Raw genomic sequence first — 19,681 nt, 5'->3', positions numbered from 1 at the left:
GGCTAAACAGTAATTTGAAATCATTTGTCAATTTTGGTTTTCATTTTTCCCATTTCAAGTCCATTTTTGCCTTTTTGGCCGTTGAGGGATCGGATTTTGCATCGGTGGTATTTTTAAGCCGTGGACCATTGTAGCACGTCCAATTAGGTAAGTTACATCTGCGTATAAGATCGTTTATGGGAAAAACCATTTCCTTTGTGAATTGAGCCTCCTAGGGATTCACTTTGACATTTTGTTGCATAATCTACTTTAGGGGCACTTTGGGATTTTTCTTCTGGAAATAATTTCCGATCTTCACATGGTCGCTTAGAAAACGTGATTTTAGGGGGGGTTTCTTTTTCGTGTTTTTTCAGAAAATATCGTCTTGGTGTCAGAAATCCCGTGCAAAGTTCATTTTTCTGCTATGCTTATAGCAGCTTTTTAACCCTCTTGCCCCTTTCTGATCTAGGGGCATTCTGGGTATTTCACAGTGCAATTTTTTCGTTTTCTTCCGCGTGTCGGGTAGAAAACATGATTCTAGGGGGGTTTTTTATTTGTGTTTTTGTAAAACAAATCGTTTTGATGCCGAAAACAACTCGCAGATCTAGGAACCTGGTGCGTTTCAGGTTTTTCCGGAAAATGTTCTGATCTTAGGGGCATTTCGGGTATTTCACTTGGAGAATAAAATATTCTCTTGACATGGTCATGTAGAAAACATGATTTTGGGGGGGGGGGGGTTTGTTCACACCTTTTTGCTAAAAAATGTAGTTTAAGCCCTCAAAACCACATTTGAAGTGCGAAAATCTGTGCAGACCCTGCACATGCTTAAAACCCAGAAAATTGTTTTTTTTGAAATTTTGAGACTTCATATCTTCATCATCCGGACTCCAAATCAAGTGATTTTTGAGTCTAAGTTTATTAAATTTTGCTTGTCTATCCAACGGTATGTATGGTTGCATTCAATTCTCTCTGAAAGGACCATTTTACCCCTCGCCAAGTACCCTTGCCGCATTGATTTGAAACCCAAAAGTCTAGTTTTTTGTAACTTTGACGTTTCATATCTTCTTCATCCGGACTCCGAATCAAAAGATTCTTGAGTCTAGATTTATTAGTTTTTCCTTGTCTATCTAATGGTATTCTTAGTTGCATCTGGTTTTATCTAAAAAGACCAGTTTACCCCTTGTAAAGTACCATTGCCGCACTTATTTTAAAAACCCAAAAGTTTGATTTTATGAAACTTTGGAATTTCATATCTTCTTCAACCGGACCCCGAATCATGTGACTTTTGAGTCCATCTTAGTTAGTTTTTCGTTGTCTTTCCAGTGGTGTGCTCAGTGGCACCGGAATTCATACTTTCAAAAATGACTATTTTGCCCCTGGGGGCTTATTTGTCATATTTTTTATCTTTTGCTTCCGCATCAGTTCTCATTGAATTACACGACCTCATGGAAGGTCACTTTGACTTCTTAGAATCTTGTTTTCTGTTTTCGTTTCTGCATATCAGATTCATTATCGGGTCAATCTTCGGTTCATTACAGGACACGTTAGCCTAAAAAAACCAGGGTCGTCACACTCACTTGACTACAAGGTGGTCTCAACCTGACTAGTAGGCAATATGCAAAATGCACCTGAAGTGGGCATGAGTACCTAGACCTAACAGGGTACACCTCCACCATCATAGCCAGCTATGCATCCCAATGTATATACGTTCCCTAAGAATCGATCCTGAGATTCAAGCTCATATCGTGATACCATAAATATATATTTAAAATCCATCCACAACCAAAGTAGTGCTATAAATATATATATAAGTAGAATGTAAAATTATTGTTAACCCATTCCCTTATTCCAGAGTAGGTAAGATTTAGTATTTTGAACTAATCCATCCCTAGTATGCCACCGTCCCATGCCGGTGCATACAATCCACAGAATCCATGTAATTGACAGAACAAAAGTAAACAGTACATCAATTAAAATCCAGAGTAAGGATAATAAAAATCTGCTATGTATATGATCATATTACGCATCCAATACAAGATTTAAAAATCATGTCACAGTCCGTTAAATTGCTAAAATAAGTTTAAGCAATTAAATCCTCTCTATCCGTTAACAGCATGCAAACTTGTTTAAACTTTCATGCTGTTCAAAACATTAGCATAATAGCACAGTCTAATAAATCTTGGGATTTTAACATGTTCATTTAACTCATTTAAAACCCCTCGCAATAATCCAGAATCACCCTTAAGCCCTGAAGTTCCAAAAACCATCAAAATACACCTTTAGGTGTTCAACCAGTGAGAGAACCGCCTCCCCTAGGGAGGGAGCCGGCTTTCCCTCTCATGGAGCCAGTTCTCCCATATGGAGAGCCAACTCTTTCTCTCTCACAGAGAGCTAAAAAATAAAGGGAGCCGGTTCTACCCCTGCTTCCTATCATTTTCCTCGCCTCCGACGACGATAAAAACCCTCTGTAATGTTTTTTTTAGGTTCCCAGAGGTCCGTCTATGCCCCAAAACTATCTCATAAACTTTTAAAACACAGTATGCATCATTAATAACAATTAAAGTACATAATACGAAATAATTGATACAATAATTCAATCTTAATTAACAACATGTAACAATGGTTTAAAATCTAAATCACATGCATACTTAATCAATTTTAATGTCCGTTTAGTTCCTGGAGACTATCTAGACATGCACAGAACACAAGTCTAAGGGAAAAAGCAAAAAATAGAACTTGTTTTTTATTTCAGTTTTGAAACCTTACACCTTCTTCACTGATAACTCCAACGACCTTGGTTGCTTTCACAAACCCTCCGTTGCTCCTGGTTCAACCCATGAGCAAGTTTCAACCACCCCTCCTTGGTTCAGCCCTTGTTCCTAGCCAAACTCTAATTTTCCCTTTCTGTTTTCCTCTCAAACCTCTCTATATATCTCGTCGCCTCCACTATTGCGTGAATAGGGTTATCAAACCCTTGGCAGCCATACAACATATATATATATATACACGTATAAAACCTAATTCTAATTATACTTAGAGAAGGAAAAGAAAATAAAATAAACATATCACTAAGTCGGCTAACCCGTAATTCCATAAAAACATAAAAGCCTAATAGTATATTATACATTATATAATGAATAATAATAATACTAATTTAATAATTAATAATTACCAATAATTAACCTAACCCTGTATACATATATACATGTATATACATCCATGGGTAAAGCTGTACCCATTTAATCCCCTATCCAAGCCCAGCTCCGCTTAAAACATATAAAATAAACATTTAATTTAATTAATGTCAACTAAACACTTAACACAAAAGCAGATAACACATAACATTTACTCATATTATTCAATTAGTCAATTTATCCAAATAAAGCATACCATTTAAATTAATAAACAATTAAAACAAATAATTCAATTAGTCACTTAAATAATTAAACAATTATACAAATATTCAAATAATCAATTTAAAATTTCACTAAAACTATAAAATAAATACCAAGACTGTCCCTTTAAAATTAGGGGTATTACAACAGCCATAGTGGATGGCAGTGGTGGAGGCGTGGTGTGGTGGTGGCAAAAGACGGTGACAGCGGTGGCAGTGGCAGTGGTGGTGGAAAGTGATGGTGGTGATGTTAACGGTAATAGTGGTTATAATGGTGACGGTGATAGTGGCAATGATTGTGGTGGAAGGTAATGGAGGTGGCGGTGGTCGAATGTGTTAGTGGTGAATGTCGGTGGTGGTGGTGGCGACGGTGGACGTTGTGGTGGTGGAAAGCAGTGGGGAATGTGGTGATGGATGTGATGGTTAAAGGCAACAACAATGGTAACAATGGCAATGACAGTGGTGGAAGGCAATTGAGGTGGCGGTGGTGAAAGGAGATAGTGGTTGTGGTGGAAGATGGTGGTGGTGGAAAGCAGTGGTAGTGGCGGTGGTAGTAGAAGGCAATGGTGGTGGTGGTGATGGTTTTTGGACTTGTAACATGAAGGTTTTTTGAGAATTTGATTATTTAAAAAAATAATAATGATTAGGAATTGGATGACCATTCCATATGTTTAATTATAGAATGGATTTTTATTCAAATGGAATGCTCATTCACACTTTTAATTGCATACCTAACAAATTAATGGTTGGAATGGGCATTTTATTCCATTCCTGTACGCCAAACGAAACATTATAGTAATAATGTTTGGAGAATGAAAATAAAATAAAATAAAATAAACTATTTTAATGAATTTACTACTATATCATTTCTCATATATATTGTTTGTTATAAAAATAAGGGCCAAATTGGTATAAATAAAGTTTCATTAAAAATGCTAGTATTTCCTTCTATTTCCTCCCATTTTTTATATATAAGAAAACTAACACGTAATGCCTAAATTGTATCATTCCTAATTAGACAAGACTTATCCGGCTGATATGGTCCAATCACAAACGCACAAATAGTCTGTAACTACAAAATCAAGAAAGTGATAAATAAGAAATTAATTTTTTTAATAAATTCAGTCATCCTATCTAGTTTCTTTATCTATGACTTTCCTAATTTCGTAATGATAAGAAAATATGACAATAAGGGCTAGTTTGGTGTGCAAGAATAAAATAGAGTGAGAATGGAATGAAGCTGAGAATGGAATGTGAATGACCATTCCATTCTAGTGTTTGGGTGCAAACATGGAATGCTATAAATATGGAATGATGATTCTCATTTTTGTGTTTGGTTGAACCAATTAAAAAGCTGGAATGGAATTAATTTAACTTAAAAAAGAAAAGAAAATAAATTTAACAAAAAAATTAATTGTAATAAATGAAATTGGGGCAAGCAAGATTAGGGCAAAAGATGCCATGTTGAGAAGAAGCATGGAATGGGAATAAAGAAATTTAACTTATAAATAAATAAATTTAACAAAAAAATTAACGGTGGCAGGGTTGTGATGATGATAATGGCGGCGGAGCAAGGGTTGTGACGATGATAGCGGCGGAGCAAGGGTTGTGATGATGGCGGCGGAGCAAGGGTTGTGATGATGGCAGCGGCTGGGTTGTGATGATGATGATGGCGGCGGGGCGTTGATGATGGCGGCGAAGCAAGGGTTATGATGATGATGGTGGCGGAGCAAGGGTTGTGATGGGTTGGAAGATGATGTTGGGTGGGAAGACGTCGATGTTTATAAAAGAGATAATAATATGTTTTTTATTTCGGGTATAATTTTTTTAATCCTAGTGGGAATGGAATGCCCATTCCATTAATAGAAAGATGGAATGATTTTGGTGGAATATCCATTCTCGGAGAATGGTGGAGAATGATGATTCCACCCTTAATAGCCCACACCAAACACAAGAATGGAAAGAAAAGCATTTTATTTCCTCCTATTTAATTCTATTCAACCACACCAAACATGACCTAAGTTTATAACTTTTCTAATACCAAATTTGTCTTTATTCTTTGTACTTTTATAAAAGGCAAAACTTATGAAAAAATGATATGATTATAAATTTATTAAATAGTACATTTTTTTATTTATTTTTCTAAATACAATTATTATCCAATACACTATTAACAGATACATAATTAACAATATCATTTACTTTTCTTTATTTTATCTCTTAATTAATATTTATCCTTTATTTTTAATTGTACTAAACATAAGTTATTTTAAACATGTGCACCAAGCGTATGTTTAAGTTTTTTCTGTCACGGGGTCTTTTAAGGATCGACCTTTAACAGTTGAACTCTCACGTGCGCACTTTGATTGGAATGGCCAAGATAGCAAAATAAATTTCATATAAGTTCATATATAAATGCTCCTACAAAATTAGAGTAATAAATGTAAAATTACCAGTATTCTAGACAAAAAATAAAAAATGTCCCTTAAAAATAAAAAGTAAAGCAATGTAAGAATCAGTTTTATTTTATTTTATTTTTTATTATAATTTTTTTTTTAAGGCTTCATTTGTTTGGACGTTAAATATTTTAAAATATATGTTTGGTTGTCGTAAAATATTTACAAAGAAAAAAATATTAAAATTTGACAAAGATAATTTATCCATAAATTTTGGACAAATTATTTTAAATGCCCCGTCCGATGGACTCGACTTCAACTCCGGCGTAGATCTTTGCCAAACACAGATAAAGTAAAAATAAAAAAATATTTTATATAAAAAATATATATATATTTTTCAAAAAGAATATTTTACGTCGAAACAAACGGAGCCTAAAGATCAATAGCACAATACAAGTATAATCCAATAATGGATCTTTTTGGACCAACGTAAAAAAAATATTTATTTTTCTACGACGAATATTAACACTTTCTCTACGTATGATATGATAAAGATGGATATGATAAAGATGGATGAGACACGTGACCCATTATTTCATTTTGTATTCCATCAAAATAAATAAATAAAATAATATAATCATTTCTCTTTTATTTCATTCAAATATATATATATATATATATATATATATATATATATATTGATGGATATGTTTTTCCTTTCTCATTTCTCTTCCATTTATTTCTCATCCTTAATACGGTGCTATCGGACATTTTTGCGAAGGGAATAGTCAAAAGCCCTCCAAAATGGTTATGAAAAAAATAAATACACTTTTGTCCTGTTTTTTTCATTCTTCTATTTAACCTAATTTATATTTTTTTCCCAAATTCAATTACAGTAATTAATTAGAAAAACAAATTTTGTTTATACTTAAAAAAAACTATTATTTTTTAAAATAAATAATAGTAAGCACAAAATTGAGAATGAAATTTCTCGTATGGGATGGGTTTGATTATCTTAAATTTGACTCATTGGAATCCCTAACTATAACTATTATGCTAATTGGAGTTTTACTGACAATAGATTAAGCAGGACAAAAGAAAAACTACTATTATGCTGATTGGAGTTTTATTTTTTATTTTTATCCTGGCAAACAAGATAAGAACAGTGCTTGCAGATTTCATAGCAAACAAGACACTGGAACATGCTAGAGTGGCTATCGTCCCATGCACCATGATGACCATCAGTACAATATTTGACAGGTGGGCCCACAACTAACACCACACATCACGAGACGACAAACAAGGATGACGGAACAAAGCACTTAACCGGCGTACTGCCATCCCCGTAAGCGTCATCATCATGAACATCATCAGCAACATAGAACCCCCACCAAGCATAACTAGAAGCAACAAATAGCCACATTGGATATGCACAAAGTGGTCCATTAAGTCCGGCAACATCCATCCACGATCCAAAGGCCCATGCACCATGATGACCATAGTACAATATTTGACAGGTGGGCCCACAACTAACACCACACATCACGAGACGACAAACAAGGATGACGGAACAAAGCACTTAACCGGCGTATTGCCATCCCCGTAATCGTCATCATCATGAACATCATCAGCAACATAGAACCCCCACCAAGCATAACTAGAGCAACAAATAGCCACATCGGATATGCACAAAGTGGTCCATTAAGTCCGGTAACATCCATCCACGATCAAAAGGCAGTGGCTGCCAGCGGAAACACAACACTGATTGAGGAAAAGAGGGCCAACAAATAACCAACAACTGCATATCCATGAATTGACATAACAGAGGGCTTGCAACACCAGATCGGATGAAGCATAGACATCACCCTTGCAAGATTGAAGAACTGCAGCACCAAGATGTACCTAAAAAGCCATGGATGATGATCCAAGAAACACTGTTGACACCAACACAGTAAAGGCAAATTCGACCTCGCCAACAAAAAACACAAAACAAACATGACAAAAAAACAAGAAACAAAGGAAAAGAGATCAATACTCGGATCAAAAGGAAAGATCGGCGTAAATCGGGTATTGATTCTGCCAAGGCACAAAAACCCAAATTTTACAAGCTTCCACGTGCTCCACCGGCCAGACAACTGACAAGAGCGACGGACAGGAGAAGAGAGGGAAGCCATCCTGACAAACCACACCGACTAGAATTAAAGTTATGAGAGTAAATTGAGTTATGATTACAAATTGTGTTTATATGTATTTGATAATCATTAAAAACGCTACTAAAATTATAATGTGTTACTAAACACTTAACATTCTCTTCAAAAAAATTTTATAACTCAGTTATTAAATTTTTTTGATAGCCCTGTGATTGAAATGGTGGTCCCTCGTAACTGGAACGGGGGTGCCATATTCTCAAAATAAGGTAGACAAGGGTTTATTTATTAAATAACTTATCTAGTTGATGTTGACGAGGGTTTATTTATTAAATAACTTATATCAGTGATCATCAAATTTTATGTTCATGTCGTTAAACTTTTTAAATCCACTTATGTTAGCCTCAGAGTTTTGATGGGACCAAAACAAATTGTCCGGCAAAATATCCCGCTTCCTCCCAAGGCCCGATTAGAAGTATTATAGGGATGATTAAATGATTTTAGGATAGAGAAAAGTCACCCACCCGACTTATAGTCTTATAGTTCACTTACAGTCATGTAGTTCACAAACAATTTTGTTTTTATATTTTATTTTATATTCAATAGTGTTAAGTATATATTAAGCAAATCCTAATTTATTCTAACTAAATATTATTTTGTATTATTTTTATTTAAAAATTTCTATTTATTATTTTGATATTCCTGCAAATAATATTAAGCTCAAGTTCAAATTGAGAAGTTGAATATTGATTTTATCCACGTAAAAAAAATGATTACTATTATAGTTGAAAATTTATTTTATTATTTATTTTTGTTAAATTTTTAATACAATTGCAAAAGTAATATACAAAATCCGTCTCCGCCGTAACCCTAGCTCTCTTTAACGGTTTTCAATAGGGATGACAATTTCTTCTAACCCGCTGAGTTTCTGCCCCGCTCTGCTCCTAATGGAGCGAATTTGGTAGTTTTATAAATGGGTTTGGGACGGATATGGTAAAAGAATTGAAAACCCGAAGCGGGTTTAGGGCGGGGGCAGATTTAGTGATGCCCCCACCCACCCCTGCCTCAACCCCGATTATATATATATATATATATACTCCAACTATAAAGTATATATTTAATTTAAGTGTCCATTAATATATTTTGACTAAATATTCGCTAGAATCACTACTTACTAAAATTCGTGATTCAATCTTCAAATATTCAAGATCTTAGTATTCTATCCCAAGTTCAGGAATTAATTTAACAGTTTTAAATTTGCCGCAATTAAATGGAGTATGCCGGGCGGAGTCGGTATTTTGTTTACCGGAATAAGGGCAGGGATGGCATACCAATTACGTCCCAGAGTTGGAGCGAAGTTGGTATGACGAATTTTTTAACGGAACGGAGTAGGGTCTAGCTAACTTCACCCCAACTTCGTCTTGTTGTCATTCCTAATTTTTTATGAGATAGGTCTAACTATGTTAAACGAGAGTAAAAATGGAGATGGCCCTCCCAGCCCAAATCGTCCGGTTGCCATCCCTAGTCGGGACCAGCTACTAATTTATTGTTTTTGTGTAATTTCCCAATTGTAAGATAGTAACTAGTAAGATAGGAATCCGTGTAATTATGGTAAGTATCAATGTACATAAGTGCAATTTAGTGGACCTACTTCTTGTTAAATTTCAGTGTTTACCGTGATCTAGTAGTAAAACCTTTCGTTTTCCGAGTCTTTTGAAACTCAAAAACCCCAGAAGAAGCGAAGCATTCGTCGATCCAACACGGGTCTCCGTCTCTGATTGGATCTAGAGAGAGAAACAAAAACAATGGCGGGCGTCTCTCTGAAGTGCGGCGAATGTGGGACCCTCCTGAAATCGGTAGAAGAAGCTCAAGAACACGCCGAGCTCACCGCTCACTCTAACTTCTCTGAATCCACCGAAGCCGTCCTCAATCTCATCTGCACCTCCTGCCGCAAACCCTGCCGCTCCAAAACCGTACAATTCAACCATACATACACCCAATTATATACCTATAATTATATATATCAAGAATCAAGATTGATGTATAGATACACGTATGTATTATGTATCTGTATTGTTGTGATCGTTGTGGATTTGATTTGTGTGTTTTTGGAATTTGAAGGAGAGCGATTTGCACACAAAGAGGACTGGGCATACTGAATTTGTGGACAAGACATCGGAGGCAGCGAAGCCGATAAGTTTGGAGGTTTCCAAGGATACGGAGGGCGATGTGGAGATGAAGGAGGCTGGTGATGAGAGTAGTAGTAGCCAATCGGAAGGTACTCTCTTGTGTGATATAGAGTATTGCTTCTGTCTGACTTTTTGTGTAACTAATGGATGCTTGAATTCTGGGTCTGTCTGATATTGCAGATTTGCAGTTGGTGCCTTTGCAACCTGGATTTTTCGTTTTATTTGATCATTTAACAAAATAATACCCATTTGTGTTTAAATAATGTAACTATAAGTTTGATTTTTCTGTAAATTTAATAATATATATTGTCAAGGCTGAATCTTTAGAAATTTAAAACTGAATGAGATGAATTTCGGTTGAATTTTTTGAAATTACTGATAAAAATTGTTTGCTGAACTGGGTTTAATGCTAACTTGTTAAGGATTGAAATGGATAAACCGTGTGAGTGTGGAATGTATTTTGCTTAATTTTCTTTGTTATTTAATAGAGCTTGTTGTCGGACGCATTGGTGTTGGTTGGTTAAAGTTGGAGAGTTGTAGGTGCTTATCTTTTTAAATTATTTATTTTCTCTGATATTAATTGAATTGCTGCTCTTTATTTTTTGTCTAGAAATGGTTGTTCCAGAAGTCGATCAGAATCTGGTTGGGGAACTTGAAGCAATGGGATTCCCGAGGGAAAGGGCCACCCGGGCACTTTATTATTCTGGTGACGTCTTTTCTTCATCAGAATATTTTATATCTTATCATTAGTGTGGTTTTGTTTTTGTTTTTAAATACTGTTATTGTTAATTGATTTTACATATTAAATAGTACATAGTTGGTTGAGAACAGTAAGAGTTTTAAAGTTCGTCGGGTAGAGGTCAGGTTGGAATTAAGTCATTTACAGGGAAATTATATGCATCCTGATTCCTGAGAATACACAGGATCTTATCTTCATCCCAGAAAATTCCTATACAATTGAAACATAACATCTTGTCTGAATTCTTCTTTAGAATCTTTTTGCAGCATGTTGAGGGTCAATCTATGTCGCAGCAGTTTGTTTGTCAGCTGATACAATTTTATTTTATTTTTTGTAGAAATTCAACATAATAGTTTTCCTTTTCTGAACATCTTTTGCATTTGATTAAATGTTATAATCTCCCTTGCTTGGATGCCAAATACTTTGTTCGTCATTTTGCGCAGTATGCATATGGTATAATTGCCGTGTCCCAAGTAAAATACCACAATTAAAATGTTATTATCATACCAGTTTGAGGTTGAATAGCTCTTAGTTTTGGTTTATTCATTCATTTATTTTCAAGTCTTTCAGTGGTTACATTATTATTTATTTTTATTTTTGGAATTAATTAAATTGTGTCCACATTGCATGCATTTTTGTTTGATATGCTCTTTAGCAAATTTATAGAACAATTTGCCTGATTGAATGGCTTGTGAATGTTTCCATCTTATGTTGTATCAGTATTATGTAATACCCTCTATTTTTTTTTTCTCAGGTAACAATAGCCTAGAGGCTGCTGTGAATTGGGTGGTTGAACATGAGAATGACCCAGACATAGATAAGATGCTGTTGGTAAGATATATTTTTTCAGGATGCATCTTATTAGCATCCTGCACATCTCTTTTCCCGCTTTCATTTATTTCGTGTTCTTGTTTTACCTTTTTAATGCATTAAATTTGGTCAGCCTCCTATGAAGCTAAGCATGTCACTACATGGTTTTTTTTAGCTCTATGCTATATGGTTATTCACATTTATTTTGTGACTTGCCCAAATAAAACAATACGTGATGCTGGTGATATATTAAGACATAAACTGGGTGATGGGGGCTTTGGGAGACTTGACAGCGCACTTTGAGATGAGCATTACCTGAAACCACTTTTAATCTATGCATTTGTTCGTTCCTATATGGGCCTTTGTGGCATGATTGTAGCTTTGAGATCCTTTCTTGAACAAGTTTGTTTTAAACAAAGCTCCCTAGTTGCTGGTTGCTTGTTGGTTGTCTGGTAGACCATTCTTTCCACATTGGCACAAATTGCTTTTCTGTTTTTGTGATTGATGTTGATTGCTGTGAGTTCATTTTTGTGGTTCTCTTCTTTTCAATTGATCAGTTGAGTGCATCTTCATAAAAACTGATTTCATGCATGCTGTTGTAGAATTTTATACTTTAAACAAGTGTTCACTTATTATTGTATATACTTGCCCCCACTAAAGTTTTAGCCTTTTAGATCATGAAAAAGAGTAATCTCCCCCTCTTGTCATGTCAATGGTGGAGCACATTAACTCTTTTTTTTTGGTTTTTTTTTGTTATTTTAGTTTTGTATGTCTATCTTCTAATGATTGTATATATGCTCCTACAAAATTACTTTATAAAATTATCCTTGGTCTTAAAATCCAACACAAAGGCAAGAGAGAAAAGGGAGGAAGATGCATGTTTTCGCAAGCTAATTACTAGGTTGGTCTAACAGCTTTTGTTTCTTGTTTGTAATTTTCTTTTAATACAAGAAAACATACCATGGCAGTGGCATATTTAATTATATATATTAAGAGAGATATATTTAACGGCATTGAAAATGAGATACCAGATTTTCAAACAGTGAAAACTCATCAAATACAATTATAAATTTATTGAATTGAAATATATTATCAATCTACATTTACATATTTGTATTTATTATCTTGGTTCAAAAAAATTTAATCTTATTATTATTTAATGCTGCCCCCACTAGGAAAAAATGTTGGGTTGGTCACTAGTTACAAGGTAGTATGGCAAAATGCACTTTGGTGCTTTGATGCCTAGCTTCTATGGTTCTCTTATTGCCCTGACAGAGTGAAACATTACTTTGATAGTATTAGTGCCTTATTTACTTAATTCTGCATAGGTACCTGCTAACACCAAAGTTGAGGATCCTAAAACTTCTCTTACACCTGAGGAAATGAAGATCAAAGCACAAGAACTGAGGTATATTTAATGTATGCCTTCTTGCGTATTATTGACGGTATCATGTTTATTGTATTTGGTCACCTAGGGGATTTAAGCTTTTGAGGGCACTGGTTACCACTTACTTTTACCCCTTCACTACTAATCATCTTGAAAGAAATAACCTTTTAGATTCTTTTTTCTTCTTCTGACTTCCATTTTTAAACTACAGCTGCTTTTATATATGCACAGTCTAATTTGGAATTGAAGTGTTTAAAATTGTTAGATATTTTTTTTCTCCCCCCTGCCCCCTTTCTGGAAAAAAAAGGACGACAAATGCTTAGTTTGAATTTTAAAAATACTGAAACTACTTATGTTTTGGTGGAGAAATTAAAATTGTTCAACATTTTGGTACTTTTCATCAACTCTCTTCTCATGTTACAGGTAATATTGTTGATTAATTGAATACAACTTTTTCATTGTGGCCATATGGATTATGTAGTACACGTGGCATATAAACAATTGTAAAAGTGTCAACAATCTATTTATGTACTTGAGGTTATTTGCTTTAATTTGGTAAGTTGTGATGATGACCAATTATACTATCTTGAAGCCTCAAGGTTTCGTTCATCTATTTACATTTATCATATGTTGCACGCTAAAGATTACTGACAGTTGATTAAAGTTAGGACAGGTTATAATAATCAGGCAAACTTGTTAACTTATTAATGTTGAAGTCACCTCTTTAAAGAAGCTCATGTCAGTGTTATCTTCTCGAGGAACACCCAATCTCCCTGGACAGATCTTGTTGTAGATAGCCCTCGCTGTTGATTCTTCATATGCAGCGTCTCTCAAGGGCCATCAGTGATATTTAACACAGCAACATCTTTTCCACAAGATAAGCCTTGTAGCCTGCTCTTATATTGTGAGGATTTCTTCCCCACAGATTCTCGCTCTCAATTGATCATCTCATGGAATTTCGAAGGTTACATAAAGGCACGTTGATGTATGTACATCATACAATGTCTAAGTTGGGAGCAGGATTTATTTAATTCGAATCACTCAAGGCTGGCTTTCATATTATTTACAAGGCCTTGGCATTGATTTGTCTCTAGTGACTTAAGCTGCCACTCTCTCTCCTTCTGAGAAGATATTGTGTGAGCCGGGCATACCACTTCATTGGTATACCCAACCAATGAAAATTCACCCTACTATGAAAGTGGTTCCACCTACTTGAAAAAGCTGCCCTCAACAACCTAATATGGTGGATTAAAATTGGTTGGGCATACCAATGACGTGGTTTGCCTGGCTCACCGAATATATACTCGTTTCTCTCCCCCTCTATTATATATATATATATATATATATATTGAGTCAATTAGGGTGGGCCTTGGTGCATCTGTTGTGATCTGGAGGTCATGGGTTAGAAACAAGGAAATAGCCTCTTTGAATGCTGCATGCAGATGTAAGGCTTTATACATCTGACCCTTCCTAGACCCCTGGCAGGAGCCTCGCACTAGGCTTGCTTTTGTTTTTTTATATATGTCGTGTCAACCCTAATCTTCATCCTAATAAGTTAATAACTACACCTTTCTGTTTTCCTAATTTGGGTTTTCTCTTATCCTATTTATTTTCAAGAACCTGCATCTAAGGTGACTCTACCGGAGAAGGTTTCTCACGAAATGGAACAGTGTGAATTCATATTGTAACTATGCTTGCTAGGGCATGAAGAGGGTCAGGTTGGACCTGATATTTGGTCATAAATCCATTATTTAGGATTTGGATTGCATTTTTTAATCCAAATTTTAAAATTGGTCGGATATGGTAATTTCTCCAAAGATCCATCTGCATTGGCCATTGGATTAAAAGCAGATTGATACTCATATCCAAGTTTCCAAACATGTCCCTGATAAAAATGCTATTAATTATTATGCAGTACTGGGAACATAAAATTATAGTTGCGATTCTAGTGAAGTTAATATGTTTTGAGAAAGTAGAGAGTCCTACTCTTTCTCTCTCTTTCTATAGACTTCACTCCCATCAGTTTCTCTGTCTAAAACAAAACCAACTTGAGAACAATTCTTCACCTCCTTCAACAATCATGACTACCCTTAGCCTCAGTCTTGTCTCAGTTTTTCCTCTCTCTCATTTGTACCACTGAAATATGCCACCAATACAAATCCCCCATGGATCTGGCATAATCACAGCAACCATCACTTCCATGTTTTGCAACTTAGCCGCCCAACCTTAGCACAGTCAACACTACTGCAACCACCAATGACATTGCATTGCGCATGACAGGCTTCAATGGATAATTGCCATGCATGCCAGCAGTATGAATCTCTATCCTTCTCTTAAGATTTGGCAGTGTCTACTGTCTAACCCTTTTAATTTCTCTAATAGTTTTATTTTTATCCTCTTTTTTTATTGCTCAGCAAGTTTAAATTGGTAGGGTAGGAGCCTCGGGATTGGCCTGAAATCTCTTTCAATCCAAGAACATTTTAAACGCGGTCTATTCAGATTATCCATGTATGACATGGACCTAGTATGGATTTTGTTTTAGAATCTGGCTTGGATTTGGATCTGAATATGGACAAGAAGAATAAGCAAAGCTCCTGATTCAGCTGCCCAATGGACGTGTCTTATATCACATATGACGGTTATCAGGGTCATGCCCATATATCTTAATCATTGGAACCCCATTCTGAATTTAACACTGCCAAAACTACAGCAAACAAAAATGTAATAAAAATCAAGCCAGCTCCGGAAACCTTGTTTGTTCCAACTTTTTGTTGTTGTTCTTTATAATGTTACCGTATGTATTTTTATTAATTTTTAAATTTACAAGAGTTTTGAAGTTTCCTGTGAAAATTATTTTGTCTATGTTCTTTGACAAACAATACATTCACCACACTTTGTTTTACATGGCACCATCTGTTTGCTTGTTTCACTATGTCTGATTTTGTTGTCTCATAGTAATTGATCTTTTCAATCTTTAAGGGAGCGAGCTCGCAAGAAGAAGGAAGAGGAAGAGAAGAGAATGGAAAGAGAAAGAGAGAAGGTACTTGCTATTTTTTCTTAGTTACTTCCCTTACATTATATTGACCATGCATTGTCATGGTAATCTGTTACAGATTCAAACTTTCATATTAAAATTGGGAATACGGATACTGAAATTTGAGTTGAAAATATTCCTTTTTTATTTTATTTTATATATATATATATTTTATGTTTTTTTTTTTTTTTTTTTTCTTTGTATATGGGTGTGCCTTTTGTATTTCGATTGATTACAGTTTCGTCTTGATTGATTTTGATACTTCTGTTAGAGTAATGATGATATGAACACTGAAAATAAATGGGAGTCCATTTTACATTGGAAACCATTTGATGCATAGAAGTTTCAATTGCAATTGCATAGCTCTAATCTAAAAACTTAACATCATAGCATACACTGAACACTTGAACACCCCCCCCACCCCCCCCCCCCCCCCCCCCCCTTCTCTTCCCCCCTTTTCCTCTTCTTTGGCCCAGGGTGAGGGCTATCCACTGCATGTTTCATCTTCATGATGCATAATTCTGCAGATCTCTCTTGATTGTTGTGCCTATTTGATTCTTTTGCCTATACCTTAATAACATAGTTTCCGTGTTTTCTGAAGGAGAGAATTCGAGTGGGTAAGGAACTTCTTGAAGCAAAGCGAATGGAGGAAGAAAATGAAAGAAAACGGTTTGTCTTCACTACTAGCACTTTTTTCAATATATACATGTGTGTATAATGTATACATTCTAGCAAATTCTTGAACTTTTCCTTTAAAGTGACACATGCATTCTACTCTTGCAGTATATTAGCATTGCGAAAGGCTGAGAAAGAAGAAGAGAGAAGAGCCAGGGAAAAAATCCGACAGAAATTGGAAGAAGATAAGGTCTGAATATTTTATACCTGTCTGTTTTTTGTCGTAATTAAGCTTTAGTAATTAGCATGTTGAACAGTAATTCATCATCTACTAATTTTTTTTTTTTGCAATTCGTCCCTTCCCATTAGCAGAAGACAACATCTTCTCGATGCTTTTAGATGTGAAGTCTCATATTTTAAGTTTTAAGTGCTTAATTTGAAATCTAAATAACTGTTGGTGCTGTCTTAGTTTTGATTATTGAATTATTAGAACTGTTTGATTAGTACAACAAAGTGAAGTCTGAAAAAATTTTAATTTACAGTTTTGACATTATTCTAATGAAAGAATCAAGAATCGCTTAACAGAAAAATCTCAAAACACCAGGTTTAATATAGCTTCAATTTACAATCCCAATAATGGCTCAAAAAGAACTAAACACCGAACCCTAAGAATCATGAGTTGATCTCATAGAACAATACATACCCATTGACTAAAAATCGAACCTTAAGTCAATTGTATTATTTGAGACCAACAAACTCCGCGAATTCCAATTTATGATCTCTTTGAGCTGATTACCAAAGGCCAGCTGCATGACTTTGATTTGGTTAATTTCACATAAGGATAATTAATGAGATCATGGTTGACCGTATGTAACAAGTAATTACTGAGTACCCAGAGTTCCTGGTCATGATTTCTGAAAGATTGCATTGTAAATTTTGGTTTATAATTCTTTGTAGTTCCTTGAACCACTTTAAACAATATGTTTACTCAGGCAGAAAGAAGGCGGAAGCTTGGATTACCGCCAGAAGATCCTGCTGCTGTAAAACCACCTGCACCTGTTGTGGAGGAAAAGAAGGTATGGTAGTATGGACTTGTTTGAATTCTTCAAAATCTAGTAGGAGTTTCTGCTTTAAATCACCTTTTCTTTCATCCAAATTGCAGATTTCATTGCCTATTCGGCCTGCTACAAAGACAGAGCAAATGAGAGAGTGTCTTCGATCTCTCAAACAGAATAATAAGGTAAATAATGACTACTTTGTATGTTTAAATATTCCAAAAGTTCCATTCTCAAGTGTTTTTTAGATAGAAGAGTTTGTGTATGTGGGTCCACGATACCACACAGCCCAACTAACCCAAAGATAAATTGGTTTCCATCATGTTGTCAGATAATGAGTTTAAATTTTACCGTTTGTCTTCTTGTACGTATATATTGTTTATATCATTATGTACTTTCTTTCCACATAAAAAGGGATAGGGGCTTCCTTTTTGGTCCTGGGTCTTTAAGTGAGATTTATGCATTTCACCACGTAGCTTTAGTGAGAAGATTTGGTAGACCATTACCCCGTGTTCTCAAGCCAATGAGGTGGACATTAAAATAAGCTATTCTAGACGTTTGACTTGTTAGGGGACATTAAATTTGTATTTATATGTGCTGTGGCTTTAAAACTCTAAAACAAGAACTTAATGACCACTGAATAATATTGACGAGCCGAGGGGGGAAAAAAAGATTAATACTGATAAAACATATATTTAGAAATAGTTTATTTTCTTCGAGTCATGCAAGTTTTCAGAGGACAGCCTTACCAACAAAGCTTTGATTTGATATATCAAGTTTTCAGAGGACAGCCTTACCAAAAAAATAAAAAGTTATCAGAGTACCGTTAAATGAGTTATTAATTAACTAACATTTGGTTTGTTTCCTGTGGGACTAGGATAATGATGCCAAAGTGAAGGCGGCATTTAATACTCTTCTAACTTATGCAAAGAATGTTGCGAAGAATCCTGATGAGGAGAAATTCCGGAAAATTCGGCTCAGTAATGCTACCTTTCAGGTGAGAACTTCTGTTACAAATATTGTTGAAATCAAATTTTCTTTGGAACTCAGATATCAATGTAGTGAACAGTAGTACTTTCTTCCACGAATGTGGCCTGTTTTGAAATTGTTTTGTTGTGTATGATAAATTTATATTAATAGTGTGTATTTTATCGTAACCATTGCAATGATAATATTAAACAATAAACTGCCTTGATTGGTCCATTATCCGCTCAATTGTTTTTCTATGGTTGCATAGAATCACTATGAATTCTTTGAAACTGCCCTCCGTGCACTACCTGTTACAAAAATATACCATTTTCCCAATATTTCTTCTAATTTTCATTTTATTGTTGTTTTTGTGGCTATGTTTCTCAGGCTAGGGTTGGTGCACTGAAAGGAGGCATTGAATTTCTTGAGCTGTGTGGGTTTGAGAAAATCGAAGGGGGTGAGTTCTTGTTTCTTCCTCGGGACAAAGTTGACATGGAAGTGCTGAACTCAGCTGGGAGTGAGTTGAACAATGCAATAAACAATCCCTTCTTTGGAGTTCTCTGATCCCTCCCTATTCCCTTACTTATGTTACTCTGTAAAAGTCATGTTATTTATATTTTATTCTATTTTAGTTTTGATAAAATCCAAAATTGCTGACTTCTTGTGTTGGCTATGAAAAATTAGGGATGTGTGACTTGGTACATGAATTGGTTGATGAACCATCACTAATTGAAGCAAGGTTTTTCTTATATTTTCTTGTTTAATACCCTTTATAGATTTCGTTTATTGCAAATCTGTGAGAACTACGCTTGTCATTCAATGCCCTCCTGCAATATTATGTGCAACGTCCCGTTCCTTCATTTCTGATTCTATACTTTTGTCGTCGTAGTTTTTCACTGTCTACAAGTTATTATCATTATTATTGTTATTTTGGATTATTATTTTTATTTTTGGGTTGAATTAGGAC

General features: G+C 35.0%; 1 protein-coding gene across 1 annotated transcript; it reads left to right on the top strand.

Moving 5' to 3' along the window:
• The first annotated feature begins 9,650 nt into the window (after window positions 1-9,650).
• On the top strand, window positions 9,651-19,463 carry LOC132274829 (uncharacterized). The gene is made up of 12 exons (XM_059776171.1): window positions 9,651-9,889; window positions 10,038-10,194; window positions 10,716-10,811; window positions 11,599-11,675; window positions 12,983-13,062; window positions 16,021-16,081; window positions 16,677-16,744; window positions 16,859-16,940; window positions 17,683-17,766; window positions 17,853-17,930; window positions 18,623-18,742; window positions 19,102-19,463. The coding sequence occupies exons 1-12, from the start codon at window positions 9,722-9,724 to the stop codon at window positions 19,276-19,278; spliced, it is 1,248 nt and encodes a 415-aa protein (XP_059632154.1). The 5' UTR covers window positions 9,651-9,721; the 3' UTR covers window positions 19,279-19,463.
• Window positions 19,464-19,681: the final 218 nt, after the last annotated feature.

Source organism: Cornus florida, unplaced genomic scaffold, assembly GCF_030987335.1.
Source record: "Cornus florida cultivar Cherokee Brave unplaced genomic scaffold, ASM3098733v1 CherokeeBrave_3.0.0_Hap2_Chr09, whole genome shotgun sequence".
In the NCBI taxonomy this organism is placed as follows: domain Eukaryota; kingdom Viridiplantae; phylum Streptophyta; class Magnoliopsida; order Cornales; family Cornaceae; genus Cornus; species Cornus florida.
Note: the sequence above shows the minus strand (reverse complement) of the source record. Positions and strands in the feature narration are given on the sequence as shown.